Source organism: Limtongia smithiae (assembly GCF_038497785.1).
Source record: "Limtongia smithiae strain NRRL Y-17922 unplaced genomic scaffold V1518scaffold_1, whole genome shotgun sequence".
In the NCBI taxonomy this organism is placed as follows: domain Eukaryota; kingdom Fungi; phylum Ascomycota; class Lipomycetes; order Lipomycetales; family Lipomycetaceae; genus Limtongia; species Limtongia smithiae.
The window spans coordinates 1,123,075-1,144,037 of NW_027117622.1; the positions used below are offsets into that span (position 1 = coordinate 1,123,075).

The following is a 20,963-nucleotide window of genomic DNA, read 5'->3' on the forward strand; positions in this document are numbered from 1 at the left end:
CGGAGCCGCGTGCTCTGCGGCGGTTGTCCACGTTCCAAAATAGAGTTCCTCAGCCGCACGGGCCGTACTTGGCACTACTCACGTCAGCCACCTTAGCCACGCTCCGGGAGAACACAGGCAGAGGCTGGACGTAATGGCTCGTTTCTAAAACTGCACACACTGACCAGTGACCATGACCACAGCAAGTACGCGGCCGCGGACGCGGGGACACGCAGTCCGTACCTGCCGCCGCAGCGACGATCACAGAGGAATCGTGGACAGCAGCGCCGTCAAGTGGCTGCTGCACGGTTGCGTCATTGAAGCACACGGCGCGGCCCTAGTGCGCGGCTGGTCAAGATGCTGCGATGTGGACCGAGGGTGACAGCCTTCAGCCGTTCAGGCGGGGTGGACTCCGCACTGAGCAGAGCAGAAGCGGCAGCGGCGGACGCGTCCAACGCCATGGCATTCGCTCCACTGCAACCCATTTGGGCATTCGCAGGCGGGAACGGAAGGCCGCATTGTGGGAACGCAGCGAGCGCTAGCGCGAACTCAGGTGGGGGTCGGTGCGCCCGCGGCGGGCTCAGCGCAGCACTGCTGCTCGACTCGGCCTGCCCAGCAGCTGCAGCTATTTACGGCCCGACAGCTCTGCCTCCCCAGGTCTGCTCCTCGCGGCCGCCCTCCTTCCCCCCTTCCCACCCCACGCTCCCTACCTCCCCACTCCCTCCGCCACACCGTCGATTCGAGCACACGTCCGCGATGGTTCGAACATCCCTCGCCCGTCTCGTCCTTGTCCTCTCCAGCGCTCTCTCCATAGTCGCCGCCTCGCCCACGCCTGACACGTAGGTCGAGCTTATTCCCGCTCCGCGTTCCCCGGCCACTGGCTCACATCTCCTTCGCAGGCCCCAGAAGCGATGGCTTAACTTCGGCTACGGCCTCGGCCAGAAAGTCCGCGGTGTCGACCTTGGCGGCTGGTTCGTGTTGGAGCCGTACGACACCTTCCCTCTCCGCTTGCCCACAGCTCGCATAACTGACCATCCTCGTCTCCAACAGCTATATCAACCTCAGCCTGTTTCGCCAATTCGAAAGCTCGGGCAACATCCCCGTCGACGAATACCACTTCACTCAGTACCTCGGCCAGGCCGAGGCGTTGGCCCAATTGCAAACCCACTGGGACACCTGGATTACGCAGGATGACTTCACTCAGATGGCTGCCGCTGGCCTCAACCAGTACGTGTTCCTCGTGCCTGCCGCGGTGCGGCGTACTTTGGCTGTACAAGCGGCGGTTATAGTGCAGTTCGTGTGGCTAACCTTAATCTCCCACTTTTCGAACTTTAGTGTGCGCATTCCCATCGGTTACTGGGCTTTCCAGCTAGGTGCTGGCGATCCATACGTTCAGGGCCAGATCCCCTACCTCGAGCGAGCGCTCGGCTGGGCTCGAGCTGCTAACATCAAGGTCTGGATTGATCTTCACGGCGCCCCTGGTTCCCAGTGAGTACCAGAGTTCGTGTTACCTTCCAAGATTACGAACTAATTAATCCTGATAGGAACGGCTTTGACAATTCCGGACTAAGAGGTGTGCCTCATGCAACAGTACGATAAGAGCGCCTATGCTAACCGACGTAGACTCCTACAACTGGCAGACCGACTATAACCTGGCTCTCACGAACTCCGTTCTCGATCAGATCATTGCCACATACTCGGCATTCGAATGGAACGATGTCATCGTGGCCATCCAGCCCGTGAACGAGCCTCTCGGCACTATAATGAACATGGATCTCGTCCGCCAGTACTACCAGTACGCGTACTCGACTCTTCGCGGCAACTCTGATATTGTGGTATGCATATGATGTGCCGAATAGCGTTGATTACTTTCTCTGACGGGACAGCTTGCCATTCACGATGCGTTCCAGTCGCCGCCCGCGTGGTGAGTATTCTTGTGCTTGATGCGAAGTATTTACTGACATAGAATGTAGGAACGGATTTATGACTTACCCCGACTACACCCATGTCATTCTCGATACACATCAGGTAATAGCCACAATCCCGGCTCTTGTTGACACTCACGTTGACACTTTGACAGTATCAGGTTTTCTCCGCCGGTGAGCTTAGCCGCGACGTTGACACGCACATCGCGGTTGCTTGCGGCGTTGGCGCTATGATTGCCGAGGTCGAATTGTGGACCGTTGTCGGTGAATGGAGTGCGGCTCTGACCGACTGTGTAAGTTGATTTCTATTTGGGACTAGAGAATGCTGCTAACACAGCTCAGGCGGAATGGCTTAATGGCGTCAACCGAGGGGCGCGCTACGATGGCTCTTACGACAGCAGCCCGTTCTACGGCAGTTGCGAGACCCGATGGGATTTCTCCACCTGGTCAGACACTGACAAGATGAACTCGCGACGATACGTTGAGGCCCAGCTTGATGCGTACGAGCACAACAGCCAGGGCTGGATCTTCTGGTGCTGGAAGACCGAAAACGCGATCGAGTGGGACTTTAAGGCCCTGCTGGCCAATGGAATCATGCCCTCGCCGCTCACAGATAGACAGTACCCTGGCCAGTGCGGCTATTAGAGTATTAGAGTATCATGCGTCGGTAATTCGACACAGTCACGTTCTTAGCTGGATGCTTCGCGTACTGTGCCTGTGATCAAACAAACTCTATGAGCACATAGTACTTTGCTAGGGTCCAGATATCGGACCAACTACTTGCGTAATAATTGTATAATTCGGGTTTCCAAATTACTTTATGTTAAATTACACGCAAAACGCCATATATAAAACGCCTATAAAATTATCGAACATGTTAACTCATCCCCGCGTTGGTAAATCAGCTACGATCCGCTGCTGCTTCTGTTGCATTGGCGTGGCACGCACGTTGTTTGTGGGCAGCGGACGCTCTTCGACGAGCTTCCACTGCCCGGTCCACATCTTTTCAAATGCGTGTGAAACATCCTCCTCTGTAACGGTAGCGTGATCAGCGGCAAATAGCTTTCTAACCTCTGCAATCTCCGCGTCGACGTCGTCCGGATTGTCGCCCATGAACCATTTTGTCTTGCCGCCGTCGATCTGGTCTTCGCCGTGCATGCTGATAATGGCACGCACCCGATCGAGAGATTCTGCGACGGGATCGCGGTATCGGGTCACATTCTTGAGTTCCTTGGACAGCATGTCGAGCTCTCTGTAGGTCGCCGACGCGCCAGAAAGTTTGCGCGTCATAGGCGTGTATTGCCCGCCCGCGCCGCTGAAGTAGTCGTCCATGTACCGCCCATCGCTTCCGGGCGTGACAGCTGCGCTGCCGTGACCCTCGGTGAAACCTGGGACATGCCGCACGCGTCTGCCAATGCCGGTGCGCGTTGTGTTGGCCACCTCGGCCAACGACGCTTGGCCGCCATAGCCTGTAGTGTTACCAATAGCCGCAAGCGCTGCCTTGGCGGCAGCAGACGCGGCGGCAGAGGCTTGTTCGTCCGTGATCAACAGCGTTCGCGGGTTGAACTGGACGGAGGTGTTTGTTGCACCAGGTGTTTGCACGAGCGGTTGCGACACGCCAATGTCGGGATTCGTGGGCTGCCATGTCGACGCGTTAGAGTCGGCGGAGGAGGACACGCCGAGCTGTTGTGTTTGTGGAGAGTCACCGTGGTCGCCTGTCGGCGAGAGTGCGTTGCGTGTGGCTGGTTTGTCGACGATGAAGCGGGACTGCAAGATTGACTCGCCTGCGGCGCTAGAGCTGGGATTCACATTCTTGCGCGCGTCGGCAGCGAGGCTGCTATGTTGCCGCTCGGCTATTGGTTGTGACGGCGGTTGCGCTAGTTTTGGCGGCTCCGCGCGTATACTCCGGGATAGAGTGGCAGACCTAGGAACGGTAACTTCATCTCGCTGCAGTACCGGTGTAGCACCAGATTCATTCACAAACGGTTGAGATTTAGTCATCAGTTGAACTTGCTCGAGATCAGGCTTTGTCGTCTGAGCAGAGGGTGCGAGGTTGATGGCACTTTCCTGTGTGACCGGAGAGCTCAATAACGAGGCAGTGGCCGACGTAGGCGCAGAAGACGACGACGTGCGCTGTTGTTGCATATTGATTTCCTGGTCTGCGTCCGTCATCAACGCCTGCGAAACTTGACGCTCCTGGTCGACAGTAGCAATTGAAGACCCAGTAGGCTGTCTCGGCGCAACATGCATGCTCAGTCCGTCGTCCTCGTCATCTTCCGTTTCTGTTTCGTCTTCCTCAGCAACATTGTTTGCTTGCTTTGCGGCTCGCTTCTTCTCATTCTTCTTTTTCTGTGCGGCCGCGGCAGTGAGCATGTTCAAGCCGGCCGTGCGCCGTTGCGCGAGATTAGCGCGCGAGCCCTTCCGGCCGGCCAGCGCAAGAGAACTTCCCTCGCGGTGGTGGGTAAGCGCATCGGAGCTCTTGGACCGCTTGATATCTGCTTGCCGCTGCTGATTTAGCACGCCATATTGCCCTGCCAGTGCGGCGTGGGAGGGTATAAAGTCGGTTGCAGATGCCTGCACTGGCGACGGGGTGATCACAGTAGGCACCGGCTGCTCCTGGGTGACAGATGGCGCATTGAACGGCGTGAGCTTGAGTTTGTTAACGTTGAGGCGGGTCGATGAGTTGCGGAGGTGCGCGCGAGAGGTGTTTGAGACCACGAAGTGCTTGGAGTTCACACGCTTGAGCGCGGCAGAGGAGGCGGAGCGGATGGGACCCTGTGTGGGGCGCTGTGAGTCACCGTCAGACGCAGGCAGATCCATGACGAAGAACGGCAGAGTAGAACACGCGGGAGCGGCCGGCGGTGAGCCTGGCAGCTGTCGGTTGGGCTTGTCCTGGCCTGTCGGACCCCGTGATCCTCTCAGGGAGAGCGCCTTCGTTGAGCGCCGCCAGACACACGCAAGTTGACAAACAACGGGGCTTGTGCTAGAAGCGCGTAGAACTGGGCACTGCGCAGATGTGGACACGCTGCCGGACGCGTCGAACCGCGTCGAATGCTCTGTGGCGCAAACGCGAGACGGTTGTGCCGCGCAGCACGCGAAATGCCACAGTGGCCTTTCCGTGCGCAGCCCGTCTATAACACGCGCCGCGCCGCCTTCTCATTCGCCTTCGCTTCCTTCACTTCTACCTTTTACACCCCTTTTACTGTCCTCTGTCAAGTGCATCAATTGCTCTCACAATGGCGCGCGCTTCCTCACGTGTCTGGATCTTCTGGTCCGTCCTTCTCTACTCGCTCCTCCTCGGTGCCGTTCCCTTTGTCTTCCCTGGCGTGCAGGCCGACGACACGGACTCTTATGGCACTGGTACGTCTCGATCTCTTACTTTGTTTGCACTTGCGCACTGCTAACCTCGGTTCAGTCATCGGCATCGATCTTGGAACCACCTACTCCTGTGTCGGTGTGATGAAGTCCGGCCGTGTCGAGATCCTCGCCAACGACCAGGGCAACCGTATTACCCCATCCTACGTGGCCTTTACCGACGAGGAGCGTCTTGTCGGCGATGCCGCCAAGAACCAGGCCGCTGCTAATCCGATCAACACCATCTTCGATATTAAGTAAGCATCGTGATCTTGTTTGTAATACGTCCTGCGTTGCATGCTAACCCTAATCAGGCGTCTGATCGGCCGCAAATTCTCTGACAAAGATGTCCAGGCAGATCTCAAGCACTTCCCCTTCACCGTCAAGAACCAGGACAGCAAGCCAGTTGTCGAGGTCAAGGTCGGTGATGAGGAGCGCACCTTCACCCCAGAGCAGATCTCCGGCATGATTCTCGGAAAAATGAAGGAGATCGCGGAGTCCTATCTCGGCAAGAAGGTTACCCACGCCGTTGTTACTGTTCCCGCCTACTTTAACGATGCCCAGCGCCAAGCTACTAAGGACGCGGGTACCATCTCGGGCCTGAATGTTCTTCGTATCGTTAACGAACCTACTGCGGCTGCCATTGCTTACGGTCTCGACAAGGGTGAGGGCGAGCGTCAGATTATCGTCTATGATCTCGGCGGTGGTACTTTCGATGTCTCGCTCCTGTCTATAGAGTCTGGCGTTTTTGAGGTCTTGGCCACTGCTGGTGACACCCATCTTGGTGGTGAGGATTTCGATAACCGCGTGATCAAGCACTTCACCAAGATCTTCAACAAGAAGCACTCTCTTGACATCACCACCAACCCGAAGTCTATCGGCAAGCTAAAGCGTGAGGTTGAGAAGGCCAAGCGTACTCTTTCTTCTCAGATGTCTGTCCGCATTGAGATCGAGGCGTTCCATGATGGCATCGATTTCTCAGAGACTCTTACCCGTGCCAAGTTTGAGGAGCTCAACTACGATCTGTTTAAGAAGACTTTGAAGCCTGTCGAGCAGGTCCTGAAGGATGCTGGTCTGAAGAAGACTGACATCGACGACATCGTTCTTGTTGGGGGCTCCACTCGCATTCCCAAGGTCCAGCAGCTTCTCGAGGAGTACTTTGACGGCAAGAAGGCATCCAAGGGTATCAACCCTGATGAGGCCGTTGCCTATGGCGCCGCTGTCCAGGGCGGTATTCTTTCTGGCGAGGAGGGCGTCGAGGACATCGTTCTTCTTGATGTCAACCCATTAACACTTGGTATCGAGACGACTGGTGGTGTCATGACCAAGCTAATCAACCGCAACACCGCTATTCCTACTCGCAAGTCCCAGATCTTCTCGACCGCGGCCGACAACCAACCTACTGTGCTCATCCAAGTTTACGAGGGCGAGCGCACACTTTGCAAGGACAATAACTTGCTTGGCAAGTTCGAGCTTACGGGCATTCCTCCTTCTCCTCGTGGTGTTCCCCAAATTGAGGTGTCTTTTGAGCTTGATGCCAACGGTATCTTGAAGGTTTCCGCCACTGACAAGGGAACTGGCAAGTCTGAAGCTATCACCATCACCAACGAGAAGGGCCGTCTATCTAAGGAGGAGATCGACCGCATGGTTGAGGAGGCCGAGAAGTACGCCGAGGCCGACCAAGAGCTCCGCGAGAAGATCGAGGCCCGGAATAGCCTTGAGAACTACGCGTCTTCCCTCCGTAACCAACTTAACGATGACTCTGAAACCGGTCTTGGATCTAAGATTGAGGATGAAGACAAGGAGACTCTTATGGAGGCTGTCAAGGAGACCATGGATTGGATCGACGAGAACGGCCCTACTGCCACCAAGGAGGAGTTCGAAGAGCAGCGCGAGAAGCTGTCGCAGACCGCGTACCCGATCACGAGCAAGCTCTATGGCGGTGCTCCTGGTGGTGGCTTCACCGGCGACTTCGAGGATGAGGATGCACCTGACCATGACGAATTGTGATTTTATCTCAAAGTTCAACTACATTCGGCGTTTAAAATTTTTTCCTCAATCTCCGTTACGCTATTCTGTCGGACGGTTCTGTATATGTGTTTTATCTCGATTGTTGGCGGAAGGTGGTTGATGAAACGTGGGCGGCGGGTTTCATAAGTTTTTTTGTAACATAGATTTATATATATGACACCAGCCAGGATCCTGGTTGCTGTTCGTGATACCAACTTATATTATTAAACATCTCGATGAACAGCATATGAAATGCTGAAGAATTAGAAGAAATCGGCGAGTTGGTGAATCAAAACAGGTTCATCGTTGTCTGGAAAACGTGATGAATGTGATGACGAAAACGAAATACAGTACCCGATATAACCAACGCCGTCGCCGCCCTACAGAGGAACCCAGACATCTTTCGCCCCTTACACCGCTGGTGACCGCAGATCAAGTGTTGAATTCCACCTCGCATTTTTGGTATACGTGCCGCTTGCTATCGATTTGTTAGATTCATATTTTGTTCAAGTAGGAGAGTCCTGCGCACTGTCTAGGCACATGCTCTGAGCACCGAGAGTTACAATGATCAGTGCCACGACGGTGCCAACCGCCTAAGAGCCCGTCTGAGCATCCTCTAGTATCATACGACAACACATTGCTTGCTGGTGCAACACATTGCTTGCTGGTGCCATGCCACTGCGACTTGAGACGCGGGTGCCCCGGTCGACAGCGATAGCGGGTGTCGCCCTCGCACTCGCGTTCGGCATCTTCCTGCGCAACAATTACACTGCCCAGGTCGCGGTCGAGTTCTTCATCCTTGGCCTTGTAACCTGCTCGCTTCTCTCGCTTGCGGCGGTTGGATATTTCTACAAGCGCACGTCGCCGGCGCAGAGATCGCGGGAGAAGTATCGCACAGTGCGGTTTCCCACGTATGCTTTCACGAAGCCGCTGGCATGGGAGAACGAGCTCAAATTACTAGCGGCGGACCAAGAACTCAAGCAGATGACGATTGGCAATGCCGCGGCAGCCGATCAGTCGGAGATATCAAAGTCGTTAGACTTGATCATACAGTATATCCTGCGCGACTTCATTCTATCCTGGTACTCACAGATCTCCGCCGATGGCTCGTTCCCGGCTCAAGTCGACAACACAATCCGATCTGCAGTCAAGGAGATCCAGGAGCGCCTGCGACGCGTGGATTTTGTCAATTTCACAATGCAAAAACTGATTCCGATTCTGACGAAGCACGTTGCCGAGTTTGCAGCAGCGGAGACAGCGCTGCGCGGCAAGAATCTGAATAAGCAGTTTACGGAGTCCCGCGAGCTTGACCAGGTGCTTGCGGAGAAGTACAACAATGGCGAATTACATCCTGCCGCGTCCGTCAAGGCGCCGGATCCGGTTATGGCGGAAAAGGAGTGGATACGCAGCCTCGTGGATAGCATATTGCCATACATACTGCCCGACAAAGAAGCTCGGTCGCGCTCAGTTTTTATCCTCGTGCGCGAGATCGTGTCGTTTGTGGTTATTCTTCCCGTTGTTTCTGCTGCACAGGAGCCGAATACGTGGAATGCTCTTATACAGCGATTTGCTAGCAAGACGCTGCAGGACCGGAAGGCAGTGCAGCGATTGCGGGCGGCACTTGACAAACACGCAAATCCCGTCACTGGCAATTCACAGTCAGCTACCGTGCGATTAACGGCAAAGTCGGATGAGCGGACCTACGAAAAGTTCATGCGCAGGATTCGTCAATGTGGACTCTTGTCTGAGGCCCGGCGCTTGCGGTATGACATTACAATGCAGCTGAAGCGCGCGATGAAGGACAGTAATGACGAACTGTACATACGCCGATTGAAAAACGCCCGACGGCTTATCGACTCAAAGATCCTGGACTTGACGAATGAGAATATGACGCCCTCAAAGCGGAAGACACGCGCGGGTTCGGGCGAGCAGTTATCTTCTCAACCGGCTAATCATGACCCGCGCGAAGATTACACGGTACAGCAGCTGTTAAATTCGTCTGCGGGACTATCATATTTTATGGAGTTTATGGATCGGCAGCGGCGTACGGTGCTGCTTCAGTTCTATCTCGTTGTCAGCGGTTTCAAGAATCCGCTGGAAGAAGACATCGATGATAGCGACGATGACCCAGAATCGTCTGTAACGTGGAGCACCTCGGAAACATTTAGTTCTGCAGACAGAGATGACATTAACCAGATCTACAACACATATTTCAATGACAGCGTTCTTGATATTCCAAAGCCATTGAAGGACACCGTCCAGACGTTCTTGGATAACAAGGACGGCCCGGTAAACGAATATCAGAGTGCGAGACGGGCTATTATGCGCGCTCAATCACAGATTTACGAGACTCTTCAGGACATTGATTTACCAAAGTTCAAAAAGTCGGATGTCTTTTTAAAGTATCTAACGTCTACGGATCCCGAAACTGAGCCACCTCCTAAAGCCATGATCGATGATTACAACTTGGACTTGAACGACTCAGAACTTGGAGATACACAAGCAAGAGATAAACTCAATATAGACCCGGAGTATATGGCAGTCGACCGGCGGAGTATTGACGAGAATCGCGACGGCGTTTCGGTTTTGGTTGAACCCGAAGACGATGTGGTGCAGGCAGTTCAGGCGGCACTTGATGATATTATGCACTCGCGGCCCACTGCGAACGCCGCAGACGACGCGAGTAGCTCGATTTCGGGATCGTCTGCCATGAACACCAAGCCGTCGTCAACGAATGAGGAAGCTCTTGTGGCAGATAGCGTGCGATCTATATCCCCTCGATCATCGCTAGAATCAACCCGTGTCAATGCTACACCACAGGATACAGCAAGTCCGCCAGCCACACCTTCTGCTACGAATAAGGGCGCATCAGCCAAGCCGGATCTCTTTGGCACACAAAATACGGACAACAACAATAATATTTTCCCGCCAGACAGTGCACTGTTTGAGGAGACTTCGCGTGAGATATTCTCTGATGACAGCTTTTCATCCGAGGACGAGATGGACGCGGACGGCGCCGACCTGGCAGACGACATGTCGATACATCAAGCTGATCCAGGCGACTTGGGACTTACCGAAGCAATTGAGAGGATCACGGACGATATCAACAAACTCTTGAACGAGGATGCTGTTCTAGAGAAATTGCTACAGAAAGCTGAATTGACGAATAATGTCGCGGATTTACGGATTCTCAAGAAATCGAAAAATATTGTGGAACGCGAGATTCGTAGGAAAGAATTACAACGACAGCAGTATATTGTCCAGGAAAGCGACAATGGACTTTACGGGCGATCTAATATCAGGATTAACTCTGCCGTGAGCGGGTCGGACGACCACGGCAAAGCATATGCGCTGTATATTATCGAGGTGCAGCGTCTTGGATACGATGGATCAATTTCGGCCAACTGGATCGTGGCGCGGCGGTACAGCGAATTTTACAAGTTGCACCAGCATCTTCGACGGCGGTTTCCCCAAGTCAACGAGCTTGACTTCCCAAAGAAGAGTGTTGGAATGCTGAGTTTCCAAAAGTCATTTGTCGAAACTCGAAAAGTCGCGCTTGAGGCTTATCTCTGTGCACTTCTGCAGATCCCGGAGGTGTGCCATAACCGCGAGTTTCGAACGTTCTTGTCGTCCCAGGAGTTTCACAGATATGCTTCTGATACAGAGGACAGTGCCCCACACATGGGGAATGGCGGTGGCAAGTCTACGGTTGCTGCTACTGCCGCTGCATTGGCGACAGCGCAACAGAAGCGGGCTGTACCATCGATTAATGGCGATGACAAGACAGTGCATCACGAAGGTGGTCAGTCTGGAGACTTTGTTGCGCGGTTGTATAACTCGCTTACAGACGGCATGGACGACATCTTTGGGAACTTCATTGTTGACTATGCTACACATCTTCCTACCGCGACGACGGCGTACAACAAAGCGATCAAGCAACCACTGCGAAGTGCGGCTGCGATTGCGGCAACAGCATCGCGAACAGGAAAGGCGACCGTGGTAGTCAGCCCGGACGCAGCGTCACGATTACAGCTGCCAGCGCAACCGCGGCATATACGAACAAATAGTAGCGGAAATTTGAGCGTCTTAACACAGAAAAGCGCGGCGCTGACGGAGGCATCGTCGATCTACAGCGGCGAACGGCGCAGATCGTTCGTTGGCAGCAAGCAGCCCACATCTGGATCTGGTATTGTCGAGGTCGAAGCCGAATTGAATTCATTTGAGGAAGAGACGAGTTACAAGAGCGGAGACGCACCGTTCATAAAGCCGATTTGCGACTTGTTTTTGGAGTTGTTTGATCCCACGAGGAGTCTACGAGGACGAGCCAGCGTGGCCTTGTTGCAGCAACTACTCGGAGGCACGATTGAGCGGTATGCATTCCATTGTTTGACTGAAGGGACTATTCTGATGCCATTATAGGAAAATTCGGGAACAGATCCTGGGCTTGACCGAAGAAATCACGGTATTGGGCATTCTCAACGGGGTGCGGGAGCGCATATGGCCGAATGGTAGTCGTAACACACAGCATGTTCGGCCCACACCGGAGGAGCAGGCAAAGACAGCCAGCGAAGCCGGATTCCTGTTAATGACGCTAATCCAAGACTCTCTTGCGAAAGTTCTAGGAACATCAAACGCGAAGCACGGGTCGCGGCGACTGTTTGCGATGCTTCAGAACAGAATCTTGAATCTGCACATCATTTGCATCATTGTGGACGAGGTTGTGTTGCAACTCTTCCCGGAATTGCGGGACGACCGGTGAATGGAGGAAGCTGAGTGTGCTACATATAGTTTTCAACTTTGTATTTTGGAGGAGAGCATCGTGTTGGGCGTAGTTTGTTATTGTACGATAGATACATATCAGAGTCTGAGTTCGGAGAGTGTGGTAGCATGTCTGGTGTTATTTGTTCCCGCCGGTAACCGCACAAAGAGTCGCGGAGTCCTGTATGATTCCGAGGCAATTGAAGCAGTTGCGCAGGCCCAGAAGGGCGTACAGTGCATGGCCGTGGAGTGCGGTCCGACCAATGACGACTCCAGAGTGCGGCGGACGATGGATCCGCAAAAGTCAAGGCGACGACGTTAACGAGACGTTGCAGACAATGCACAAAACCCACTTGCGCTGACTCGTGGTGGACCGCACGAGCCACTGGCGCCGCGGGCATCTGGCATAGTGCAGCCCACACTGCTGCTGATATAGCCCATTCCCCACCAACTCGCCGGCCCACGGTCCCTCCCGCAGTCCCCGCCTGCTGCACTGGCAGATTCACCAGGAACCCACGCAGCTCTATAGCTGTGTCTTTGTGTTGGCAAGAATGGTGACGTTTGCGAGCGGACTAGCCGCTGATCCGCTGCCGCAGCAGCAGCAGTCCCAACACTCGCACCCGCAGCAGCAGCAACAGCCTCCGATAGCCCGGATATCGGCGACGTCTCACGCGAACGGGTCAATTCAGCAGTCTGCGTCTCCTGTGTCGACCGCGACCACTTCCACAGCGGGGCCGGCGATATCGTCGAGCGCGGCGGTGTCAGCAACTGGTGCTTCCGCAGCTTCTGCCACCGCACCTGTGCGACCAACTCCAAATAGGGTGCCGTCAAACACATATGCACCGCAGCGGCACCCCGCACTAGCAGCCACAGCCGCGAGCGACGCCACGCGAAGGAACAACCGCTCGTCAAGCGCGTCACGGCACACCTCGAAGCGCCGTCAACAGCAGTCCAGTATGAGCAGCACGCATGTGCCCCGCGCTACAGACGACTTCCAGGCACAGCAGCAATATTACCTGCAGAAGATGCGGGACGATCTCGACGACGAGTACTACACCCGCAGCATTGCACAGGCCTACGACTTCGACTACGAAGACGAGAACACGCCGTCATTGGATAGTACGCCGTCGCTGGAAAACCTTGGATCTGACGTCGAGTTTGACTTTGATCAGGCCAACCTCGCGCCGTACGGCAATGTTACTGCGGCTATAACACCCACGCGAGAGATCCGACCGTCGTCTGACGAGCTGCAGAATCCCAAAAACCGCGAACGGCTGGAGTGGCAGGCGATGCTGACATCAGTCCTTACCGGCGAGGTGGTCCGGTCAGAAAAGCGAAAACTGCAAACTGGGCAGAACAAAGGAGCGTTTTCACCAGAAACTGAAATATGGATCGAGATCCGGTCTAGAGTCTTTGGCCGCAGTTTCGCGCTGCAGCGGCAGATCATCATCGATGCTCGACGCAGCGTGGATCAGCTTGTCGAGGAAGTTCTCAATTTTCGCATCAGAGGAAAGGATGAGTGCCCAGACCCACCAGAGAAGCAGATCAAGGATATTTTACGCAAGGTCGAGAATTGTGAAAATCTATATCGGAATTCAAGGGCGATGCGACGTGACAAACCGTCTACAGCGTCACCAGCATTCCAGAGCCGTTGTGAGGCATTAATTGCCTGGGTTACCGTCTCGGAGAGTATCCATTCGCAAATACAGTCTTTCAAGCGGTGGACGGGCAATGATGATCTTGATCTCACACGACTACCCGAAGCCGATCCCACTCTACAGAACGCCGCCGGCGATGGCGTCCCCTTTATCGAGCGCATTTTCAAGGAATCGGATCTTGACAAGATATTCAAGAGCAATATCTTGACGACTCTTCAACCGCTAATTGCCAGGGCTCGGGAGACGACAATCGAGCAAGGCCAGCAATTTGCTGCCATGCACTTACCGTCATACCTTGAAGACCTCTTAATCTTGCTCAATTTCCCCACCCGGCTCATTCAGGAGGTCATGCGCACTCGCGTCCTTTACGCCCGCAACATACAGACATTTACTATGAAGAAAATCGACCAGACGCTGGAAGAGTTCAAGGTTTTTGTGCAGCTCGCGCTGAATATAAAGCGTGAATACCTTGAGCTCTCCGAGCCTAAAGAAGGATGGGAACTTCCCACTGTGATCGACGAGAACTTTGATAATCAATTTCTGGATGCATTGAAGTTTTACTTAGAGCTGCTTAACCGGAAACTGATTCGATCCGGTAAGGGTCGAGCCTTCTCAAAGACGTTTCGTGAAACAGAATTTGCGGAAAACGAGTACAACTTTTTCGATAATGTCGGCATGTATGTCGAAAGCGCGGACTTGGAACTCGCTGAACAGTTTTGCGCATTGGCAGCGAAATTGTCGCTGCGAATAACGAATTACTTTGAACTTCAGCTCAAGGGTCCAATTGCCATGTCACAGGCCGAATTGGACAGATGGTACTTGGGCACTATTGAGCATGTTCGTGGATTTCACCGGAAACTGTTACGATTTTCAAGGATCTTGGATCTCAGATACGAAAACGCAAGCGAATTTTCGCTTGACGTGGCACAAACTCCGCGGTTACTGGATAAGTTGGTAGCGTCGGGCCATTTTCTTGTGAAGTCGCCTGTGCTCATGTCACAAAACATCTATATGTTTGGCAGCAATTCGTTGATCAGCCAGTCAGATTATATACGAGATATTCTGCGGCCATTTCTACGGCGGCCAGAGCCAGACGACTATTCATACATACTGATTATGGTCTCCTCCGAGCCTCTGCAATGGCGCGGTGCGTCCGTCGATATTGACGTTCCCGAGTTACAGCTGGATCTAAAGCCAGGACGTCTTCGCTTAGTTGCGGATGGTGCGGTGTCGCGACTTGTCGCGTGTAGGAATATATTCACGGAAGTTGCTGGCGAAACGGTCACACTGCTGACTGAGCAACGGGCGAACTATCCCCGCGTTGACCGTGAGCTCATGCGGATTCGAAAGACATTCTACAAGCTCGCGATTCTAATTATGACATCAACCGATATCGTGCGCAAGCAAGCGCGTGGTTACGGATGCCAGGATATGGTGAACCACTATTTTGTGTTTGCTCGTGAAATTGGCCAGAGAGCGCTGCGATATTTGGACTCAAGTCGGCGGGGAGTCTGCGCGTCGAAACTCGTGCTGCTGAGCATTGACTGGGTAAGTTTCGTCTGCGACGATTGTGTGGCATCCGACAAAAAGACCTTTCAGTGGTCTGTGAACGCACTTGAGTTCGCGATGCAGATGACGCGAGGTACGAATATCTTGACAGTGAGCGACGAGGAATTTTCGCGGCTGAGGCAGAAAGTAGCCGGGTGCATGACGTTGCTAATTTCGCATTTCGATATTATGGGTGCGCGGTCTAGTGCTGCGGCAGCTTTAGAGCAGAAGAAGCAAGAAAAAGCGATTGTAGCCCCGAATGAGAGAGAAGCGGATGACGAGTCGTCGTTACAGGCTGTGCGAAAAGAGAGATTAAGAGAGTTGGCGCCATTAGAGGAGGCAAGAAGGTTACAGTTAGAAGAGCAGCGGAGCGTCGGTAAGGTTCTCGACGACAGTACCACGGAGACTCAGTACCTCATGTTTTTGACCTCCTCATTCTCAAACGTCAACATCCGGTGGCAACAGGGTCGGTTTATCGGCGGCGGCTCATTTGGCAGCGTGTACGCAGCTGTTAATTTGGAGACTGGCGATCTTATGGCGGTGAAGGAGATCCGTCTTCAGGACTCACAGTCAATCCGGCACATCGTGAAATCGATCAAGGAGGAGATGACAGTGCTTGAAATGCTCAGTCATCCGAATATTGTGCAGTACTACGGAGTGGAGGTGCACAGAGAGAAAGTGTTTATCTTCATGGAGTACTGCCAAGGCGGATCGTTGGGCTCGTTGCTTGAGCATGGACGCATTGAGGATGAGTCCGTGATTCAGGTTTACACGCTTCAGATGCTGGAGGGTCTTGCGTATCTTCACGAGGCTGGTATCGTTCATAGAGACATCAAGCCGGAGAGTGAGTTCCTGGTTTGGATTTGGCATGAGTAAGTGGTGTATTAACGTGAGTCTCAGATATTCTACTGGACCATATGGGCGTGATCAAGTTCGTAGACTTCGGTGCTGCCAAAGTGATCGCCAAGAAGGGAATGACGCGTGCCGACGCGACAGCAAAGACAAACATGAACAGTCTAACTGGCACGCCGATGTACATGTCTCCGGAGGTAATCACTGGCACCGGTGCAGGCCGGCAAGGCAGTGCTGATATTTGGTCAATGGGCTGCTGTGTACTCGAGATGGCGACAGGCCGTCGGCCATGGGCGAACCTCGACAACGAGTGGGCGATTATGTACCAAATCGCGGCAGGGCATTTGATCCAACTGCCGACGAGCGATCAGATGAGCGAAATGGGTCGGCAATTTTTGATGCGGTGCTTTGAACAAGACCCCTACAAGCGCGCGAGCGCAATCGAGTTGCTGGATGACCCGTGGATCCGTTCGATGAAGATGGAAACGCTGGGGGCAGATGGCCGTACTCCTTCCACTGAAAGCGAGACGTCGCTTAGTCCGGGTTGATTAATTCTTTACTTTTACAATTTCATCTTTACTGGGCAGGTCTCGTTGGTGTCAAAAATGGTTTGAGTTGTTTTTTGTGTTAGTTGGGTTTGCGCAATTTGGGTTTGAAAGTTATTCCATCTTTTCACCACTTTTGTAATATATCCGGTCTAGTAAATGGACGCGCGGCATAAATCTCTGATGTGTTGATTTATATCTACGGATACATATTGCCGGTCATCAAAATGCATGAGGAAGAATTTCAGAGTGAGACGTCGTGACAAGCCATGAGGTCATAAGTTGTCGAGCATGTCGTAATTAGAGTACACAACGGCGCTGAATACGGAAACTTCGGGTAAGTTGTTCATTCCCTGTATGAAGGTCAGTGTTTGCCGTGTTTCGGTCAGAAAAAGTTGAACACGTACGAGGAGGTATTGGTTCGCGCTATCGTCACCGAGGGTCATCTCGCGTGATTGTCGCGCAATACCTGCCAGTAAACTAGCAAGTTTAACGGTGGTTCCGGCTCTATCGTCAAGCTCAATGAATCTCTCGCTGCTATTTTGCTCCGCGGCTGTGGTTGATGATTGCAGGGGCGACGGTGTCGGTACGGAGTCGTACAAGTTGAAGTAGTAATGCAGCTGCAGCGCCTGTACCAGCATGGCAAAGCTCTCATTCAGAAGCGTTGTGGTGACGGAGTGAGCGTTGGGAGACTCGATTAGATCTCTAGCTTCGTCAAGCAGTGCTTCGAGGCGCGGCGCAATCGCGAGCTCACGGCTTGGTGTGGATTCAAACTCATGTTGAGAAGAGGGGTTATTTGAAAGAACGAATGCTTCGTCGTCGGGTGTGGTCGGAAGGAGGATGGGGAGAAAGCTGTTTGTGTTAGTCGGGGTTCGTGGAATGTAGCAATCGGGGGCTGACTTTTGGAGTTCCGCGTCGACCGTGGTGCGTACGGCGTTTAGGCAATTTTGAAGTTCTTCCACTGTGAGCTCGGTACGAGGCGTTAAACTGATAGAATTAGTGAATGACTTGATGGAGCTGACCAGGAGATGAAACGAACCTGGAAAACACAGACTCAGTGGCGCGCTTCACAGAGTCGACGATGCTAAGACATCCACGATTCAGCAACCACCAGCTAAACGTTAAAAACCGCCTATTGACTTCGTGATCGATTATATCCGTCTCGTAACCCGCTTCGTCGTCATCGTCATTATTTCGCCCACCTGCCGTGTCACGCGCCAACGCCATGACCGAGTCGATGTAGTTTTTCCGACCGAGCAAGTTCAGCTGCAATCGTGTGAAAAACACGAGCAATGAAATCGCATAAATGAGCGAAATCGCTCGTGCGACGGAGGCGACCTTAAGATCATTCCAGAGTTCCTTCTTGGACTGCCGCGCCGCAGCACGGACTTCGGTTGTCGACGACTCGACGTCGATGACAGTTGCGCTTGATGAGGTAGCAGAGACCACTGAGGTATTATCCGATACAACTGATGACGTTGCTGAAGATAAAGTGGGTGATTGTGAGGATGTTGCCGGCATACGCTTGGCTTGTAGTGCGTGGGTAATTTCCTCGACAGGCAATTCTCTCGCGATGGGTTCCGCGAGGGAAGATAGCAGTGCGGCAACCGTGAATGCTGCATCGCGCTGGTTCTGCTCGAATCGTCGTCGGAGACTAGGTCTAGCGTTAGAGGGTGAGGGGTGATGTGAAGGGTGGGGTGGAGAACTCACTTCTCTCTGCCTGCTGCCGCGGTGGAGAACTGCGTCTGCCACTCGCGGATCTTGGCACGGAGGGCACTGTACGCGTAGTACGACAGCGCGGCAATGCCTACGAGTGCAGTAATCTTTCGACGATGGCGGCGGACGAAGACGGGTATCATGTTGCGATGGGGGATGGCTTGGCGATATTGCGGGGGAGAGCAGTGACGATCAAGGCGCTGCAGAGGCGCAGGCGCAGCGTGGCGCAGCGTTGCACCGCCACAGACAGTTAGAGACCGAGACGCCGTGCGGCGTGCGGCTCGAGACTGTTTCACGTGATAGCTGTGATCGAGTCTGGTGGCTGCTGCTTCGAGATCGTGTTCGAGGAAGCCTGAGCCAAGCACTCCACCAAGCACAATAGCCGCGATCGCATGTATCTCGTCACCGTCGACATCGTGCTCGATCGGTCACTGATCCGCGATGTTTTAAAAGGTACGTGGATGTTGCACGGCGGAGTAGCGAACGCTCTCTAACGCCATTGCAGCTGTCATTCACACCATTTTGTTCCATCGACTCTTCAACCTTGTGCGTCCCGTCTCGCCGCCGCAGGAGGTGCTCGATGTTACTTTCCCGTCTGTGCAGGATTCTGCGTTGGATGCACTAATTGCAGAAAAGCTGTCGCGTCTGACGGCGCTGCTCGACGCCACTGCGGCAGTCGGCGTATGGCAGATTCAGTCGGCTGCACAGTCACAGCAGCGGAAACAACAGCAACAACAACAACAACAGCAGCAGCAGCAACAGCAACAGCAACAGCAACAGCAGCAACAGCAGGAGCATGAGCAGCAGCAGCAGCAGGCCGCCGTGACGTACAGACGGCCAGCTCAGCAGCCGTCGATAACGGACTCGTTTTCATACGTGTCGAGCGGGTACTCTTCCGGCAACAACAGCGACATGGACGTCCAGGATACTGCGCCTGGAGGTCCTGCCAACGGTGTCGGCAGCGCAACAGCATCAGGACGGAGCCCTGCATTCCGAGACATCACTTCGCCGCCGGCACAAGGCGTGGAGAGTGCACGACCGTTACGACAGAAGCAATTCTCGATCCCCGCGCCTTCATTTGCATCGTTAGGCCTTGGCTCACACACGAACGTGAAGCACGCACAGATCGTGGTAAGCTTTTACGAAAAAGTCACACGCAAGGCGTGGTTTTCTAAGTCGGAGGAGGAGATTTGCTGGGAAAAATGGACGATCAATGTGTCGTGCATAACCGAGTGCGACGACGTCGAGCGCGCGCGTTTGACGCGGGCAGCGGAGAAGCAACTACAGACTATACTGCTGCAGGTCATTGAGTTTGTAAATGACAACAAAGGGCACATACCCGCGATCAGGACAGCGGAGGAAAATCCGTTTCCGTATCAAATCACGCTCCCACCGGAGACGGAGGAGTCGTGGGGCACGGTTCTGCGGAAGATACTGGTGGAATGACAGATATATTAATTTATGGTGGCTGGCGAGACAGATTTATCTCGTTTTTCGTAATTAGACTGGAGTACCGGAGTAATCAGTTGAAATAGTATATGCTACAACCAACTCATAGAACGCCACCCAATGCAACACGTTACATATGCTAATATGATACAAATTGAGGGCCACACGACTAGTAGCCCCTTGTCCTACGCTTTTTAACCTTTTTGTAATGATTCTTGCCGCCCGAAGTCTTGCTAGCTTGGATCTCGTCGTACTTGCGCTTGAAGTAATTCTTCGTAGCGGCGTCCGCAAGGATCTCGTCTGCAAGCGTCTGCTTGCGTTGCTTGCGGGTAAGCCGAGAGGAGAAAAATTCGGTCGGACCTTCGATGACGGTGCCAGTCTGGAAGTACTTTGGAAACTCTTTCGAGTCCTCGCGCCGGTAGTGCCGCTTGGGATCAAGCACGTTGCGCAATTTGAGCAGCTGCAGGTCGCGCTTGATCGACGGCGTGACCTCAGTCTTAGGCATGTTGAACCACCGGTCACCGGCGTTAGATTCTTTGGTCTGAAGAGATATATTAGTACGAGCGTTCATAGGAGCGGCCTGCGGTCGTCAAGGCGACTTGAAACATAATCAAACATCAGGGTAACTATGACAATAAAGCTATTAATCAAATAGCACTCAAGGGATGGTAGATCCCTCAAGCATCATATATGGCATAAGTCTCATCATTCGAAAGAAGGGGGGAAACTGGTAAGTGGACGCAGGTCCAATCAAACAAGTGGACGAGAACTTACCGTGAGAGCTTCCTTCTTCGCCTTAGCGAGGTCGAAGACCGGTCGTGGCGCAGCACTCTGCTTCTTTGCGAGCGACTTCTGAAGTAGTGCGGACGTGTTGAGCTTCACGACGCCGGACTGCTTGGCAAGGTAAGGTCCAGAGACAGGTACGGTGACCAGCTTTGGAAGCCTGCGTGAGTTGTTAGTATGCGAGCAGGGAAGGAGGACGGCTTGACCCACATACCTCTGCAAAACTTTTGAGGCGGCATCCTGGGGGCCAACGCGTGCAACGGCGGCCTTACGGAGGTCGGCGTCGGTGATGATTTCTTCCATGGTACGTTGGATGGAGACGAGTAGTCGAATTCGTGAAGGAAAAAAAAACTGCGGGCGCCAGATCGCGTATTTGCGGCATAAAC

The 20,963-nt window shown here is 53.6% G+C and overlaps 8 protein-coding genes across 8 annotated transcripts; 5 read left to right on the forward strand and 3 right to left on the reverse strand.

The window, feature by feature from the left end:
- Window positions 1-640: 640 nt before the first annotated feature.
- Window positions 641-2,778, forward strand: V1518DRAFT_409293 (glycoside hydrolase superfamily). Its single transcript, XM_066902336.1, has 10 exons — window positions 641-818; window positions 879-965; window positions 1,030-1,206; window positions 1,315-1,467; window positions 1,524-1,552; window positions 1,603-1,814; window positions 1,866-1,903; window positions 1,953-2,007; window positions 2,060-2,197; window positions 2,247-2,778. Exons 1-10 carry the CDS (start codon window positions 736-738, stop codon window positions 2,547-2,549), a joined length of 1,275 nt encoding a protein of 424 aa, XP_066762096.1. The 5' UTR covers window positions 641-735; the 3' UTR covers window positions 2,550-2,778.
- On the reverse strand, window positions 2,693-4,814 carry V1518DRAFT_409297 (uncharacterized protein). The gene has a single exon (XM_066902337.1). The coding sequence runs from the start codon at window positions 4,722-4,724 to the stop codon at window positions 2,787-2,789; it is 1,938 nt and encodes a 645-aa protein (XP_066762097.1). The 5' UTR covers window positions 4,725-4,814; the 3' UTR covers window positions 2,693-2,786.
- A 174-nt stretch (window positions 4,815-4,988) lies between these two features.
- On the forward strand, window positions 4,989-7,636 carry V1518DRAFT_409298 (heat shock protein 70 family). Its single transcript, XM_066902338.1, has 3 exons — window positions 4,989-5,264; window positions 5,320-5,515; window positions 5,573-7,636. Exons 1-3 carry the CDS (start codon window positions 5,141-5,143, stop codon window positions 7,266-7,268), a joined length of 2,016 nt encoding a protein of 671 aa, XP_066762098.1. The 5' UTR covers window positions 4,989-5,140; the 3' UTR covers window positions 7,269-7,636.
- Window positions 7,637-7,641: 5 nt separating this feature from the next.
- V1518DRAFT_409302 (PXA domain-containing protein) lies at window positions 7,642-12,235 on the forward strand. Its single transcript, XM_066902339.1, has 2 exons — window positions 7,642-11,638; window positions 11,688-12,235. Exons 1-2 carry the CDS (start codon window positions 7,941-7,943, stop codon window positions 12,025-12,027), a joined length of 4,038 nt encoding a protein of 1,345 aa, XP_066762099.1. The 5' UTR covers window positions 7,642-7,940; the 3' UTR covers window positions 12,028-12,235.
- A 219-nt stretch (window positions 12,236-12,454) lies between these two features.
- Window positions 12,455-17,115, forward strand: V1518DRAFT_409305 (uncharacterized protein). Its single transcript, XM_066902340.1, has 2 exons — window positions 12,455-16,076; window positions 16,133-17,115. Exons 1-2 carry the CDS (start codon window positions 12,578-12,580, stop codon window positions 16,630-16,632), a joined length of 3,999 nt encoding a protein of 1,332 aa, XP_066762100.1. The 5' UTR covers window positions 12,455-12,577; the 3' UTR covers window positions 16,633-17,115.
- Window positions 16,692-18,613, reverse strand: V1518DRAFT_409306 (Peroxin-3). Its single transcript, XM_066902341.1, has 5 exons — window positions 18,340-18,613; window positions 17,669-18,283; window positions 17,530-17,616; window positions 17,037-17,481; window positions 16,692-16,982 (listed from the first exon to the last, which is right to left on the reverse strand). The coding sequence occupies exons 1-5, from the start codon at window positions 18,486-18,488 to the stop codon at window positions 16,905-16,907; spliced, it is 1,374 nt and encodes a 457-aa protein (XP_066762101.1). The 5' UTR covers window positions 18,489-18,613; the 3' UTR covers window positions 16,692-16,904.
- V1518DRAFT_389666 (autophagy-related protein) lies at window positions 18,614-19,791 on the forward strand (the record flags this gene model as incomplete). Its single annotated transcript, XM_066901739.1, has 3 exons — window positions 18,614-18,798; window positions 18,851-19,020; window positions 19,399-19,791. Exons 1-3 carry the CDS (start codon window positions 18,738-18,740, stop codon window positions 19,789-19,791), a joined length of 624 nt encoding a protein of 207 aa, XP_066762102.1. The 5' UTR covers window positions 18,614-18,737.
- V1518DRAFT_409310 (Fcf2 pre-rRNA processing-domain-containing protein) lies at window positions 19,778-20,958 on the reverse strand. The gene is made up of 3 exons (XM_066902342.1): window positions 20,792-20,958; window positions 20,569-20,737; window positions 19,778-20,335 (listed from the first exon to the last, which is right to left on the reverse strand). Exons 1-3 carry the CDS (start codon window positions 20,878-20,880, stop codon window positions 19,964-19,966), a joined length of 630 nt encoding a protein of 209 aa, XP_066762103.1. The 5' UTR covers window positions 20,881-20,958; the 3' UTR covers window positions 19,778-19,963.
- Between the last annotated feature and the right edge of the window lie 5 nt (window positions 20,959-20,963).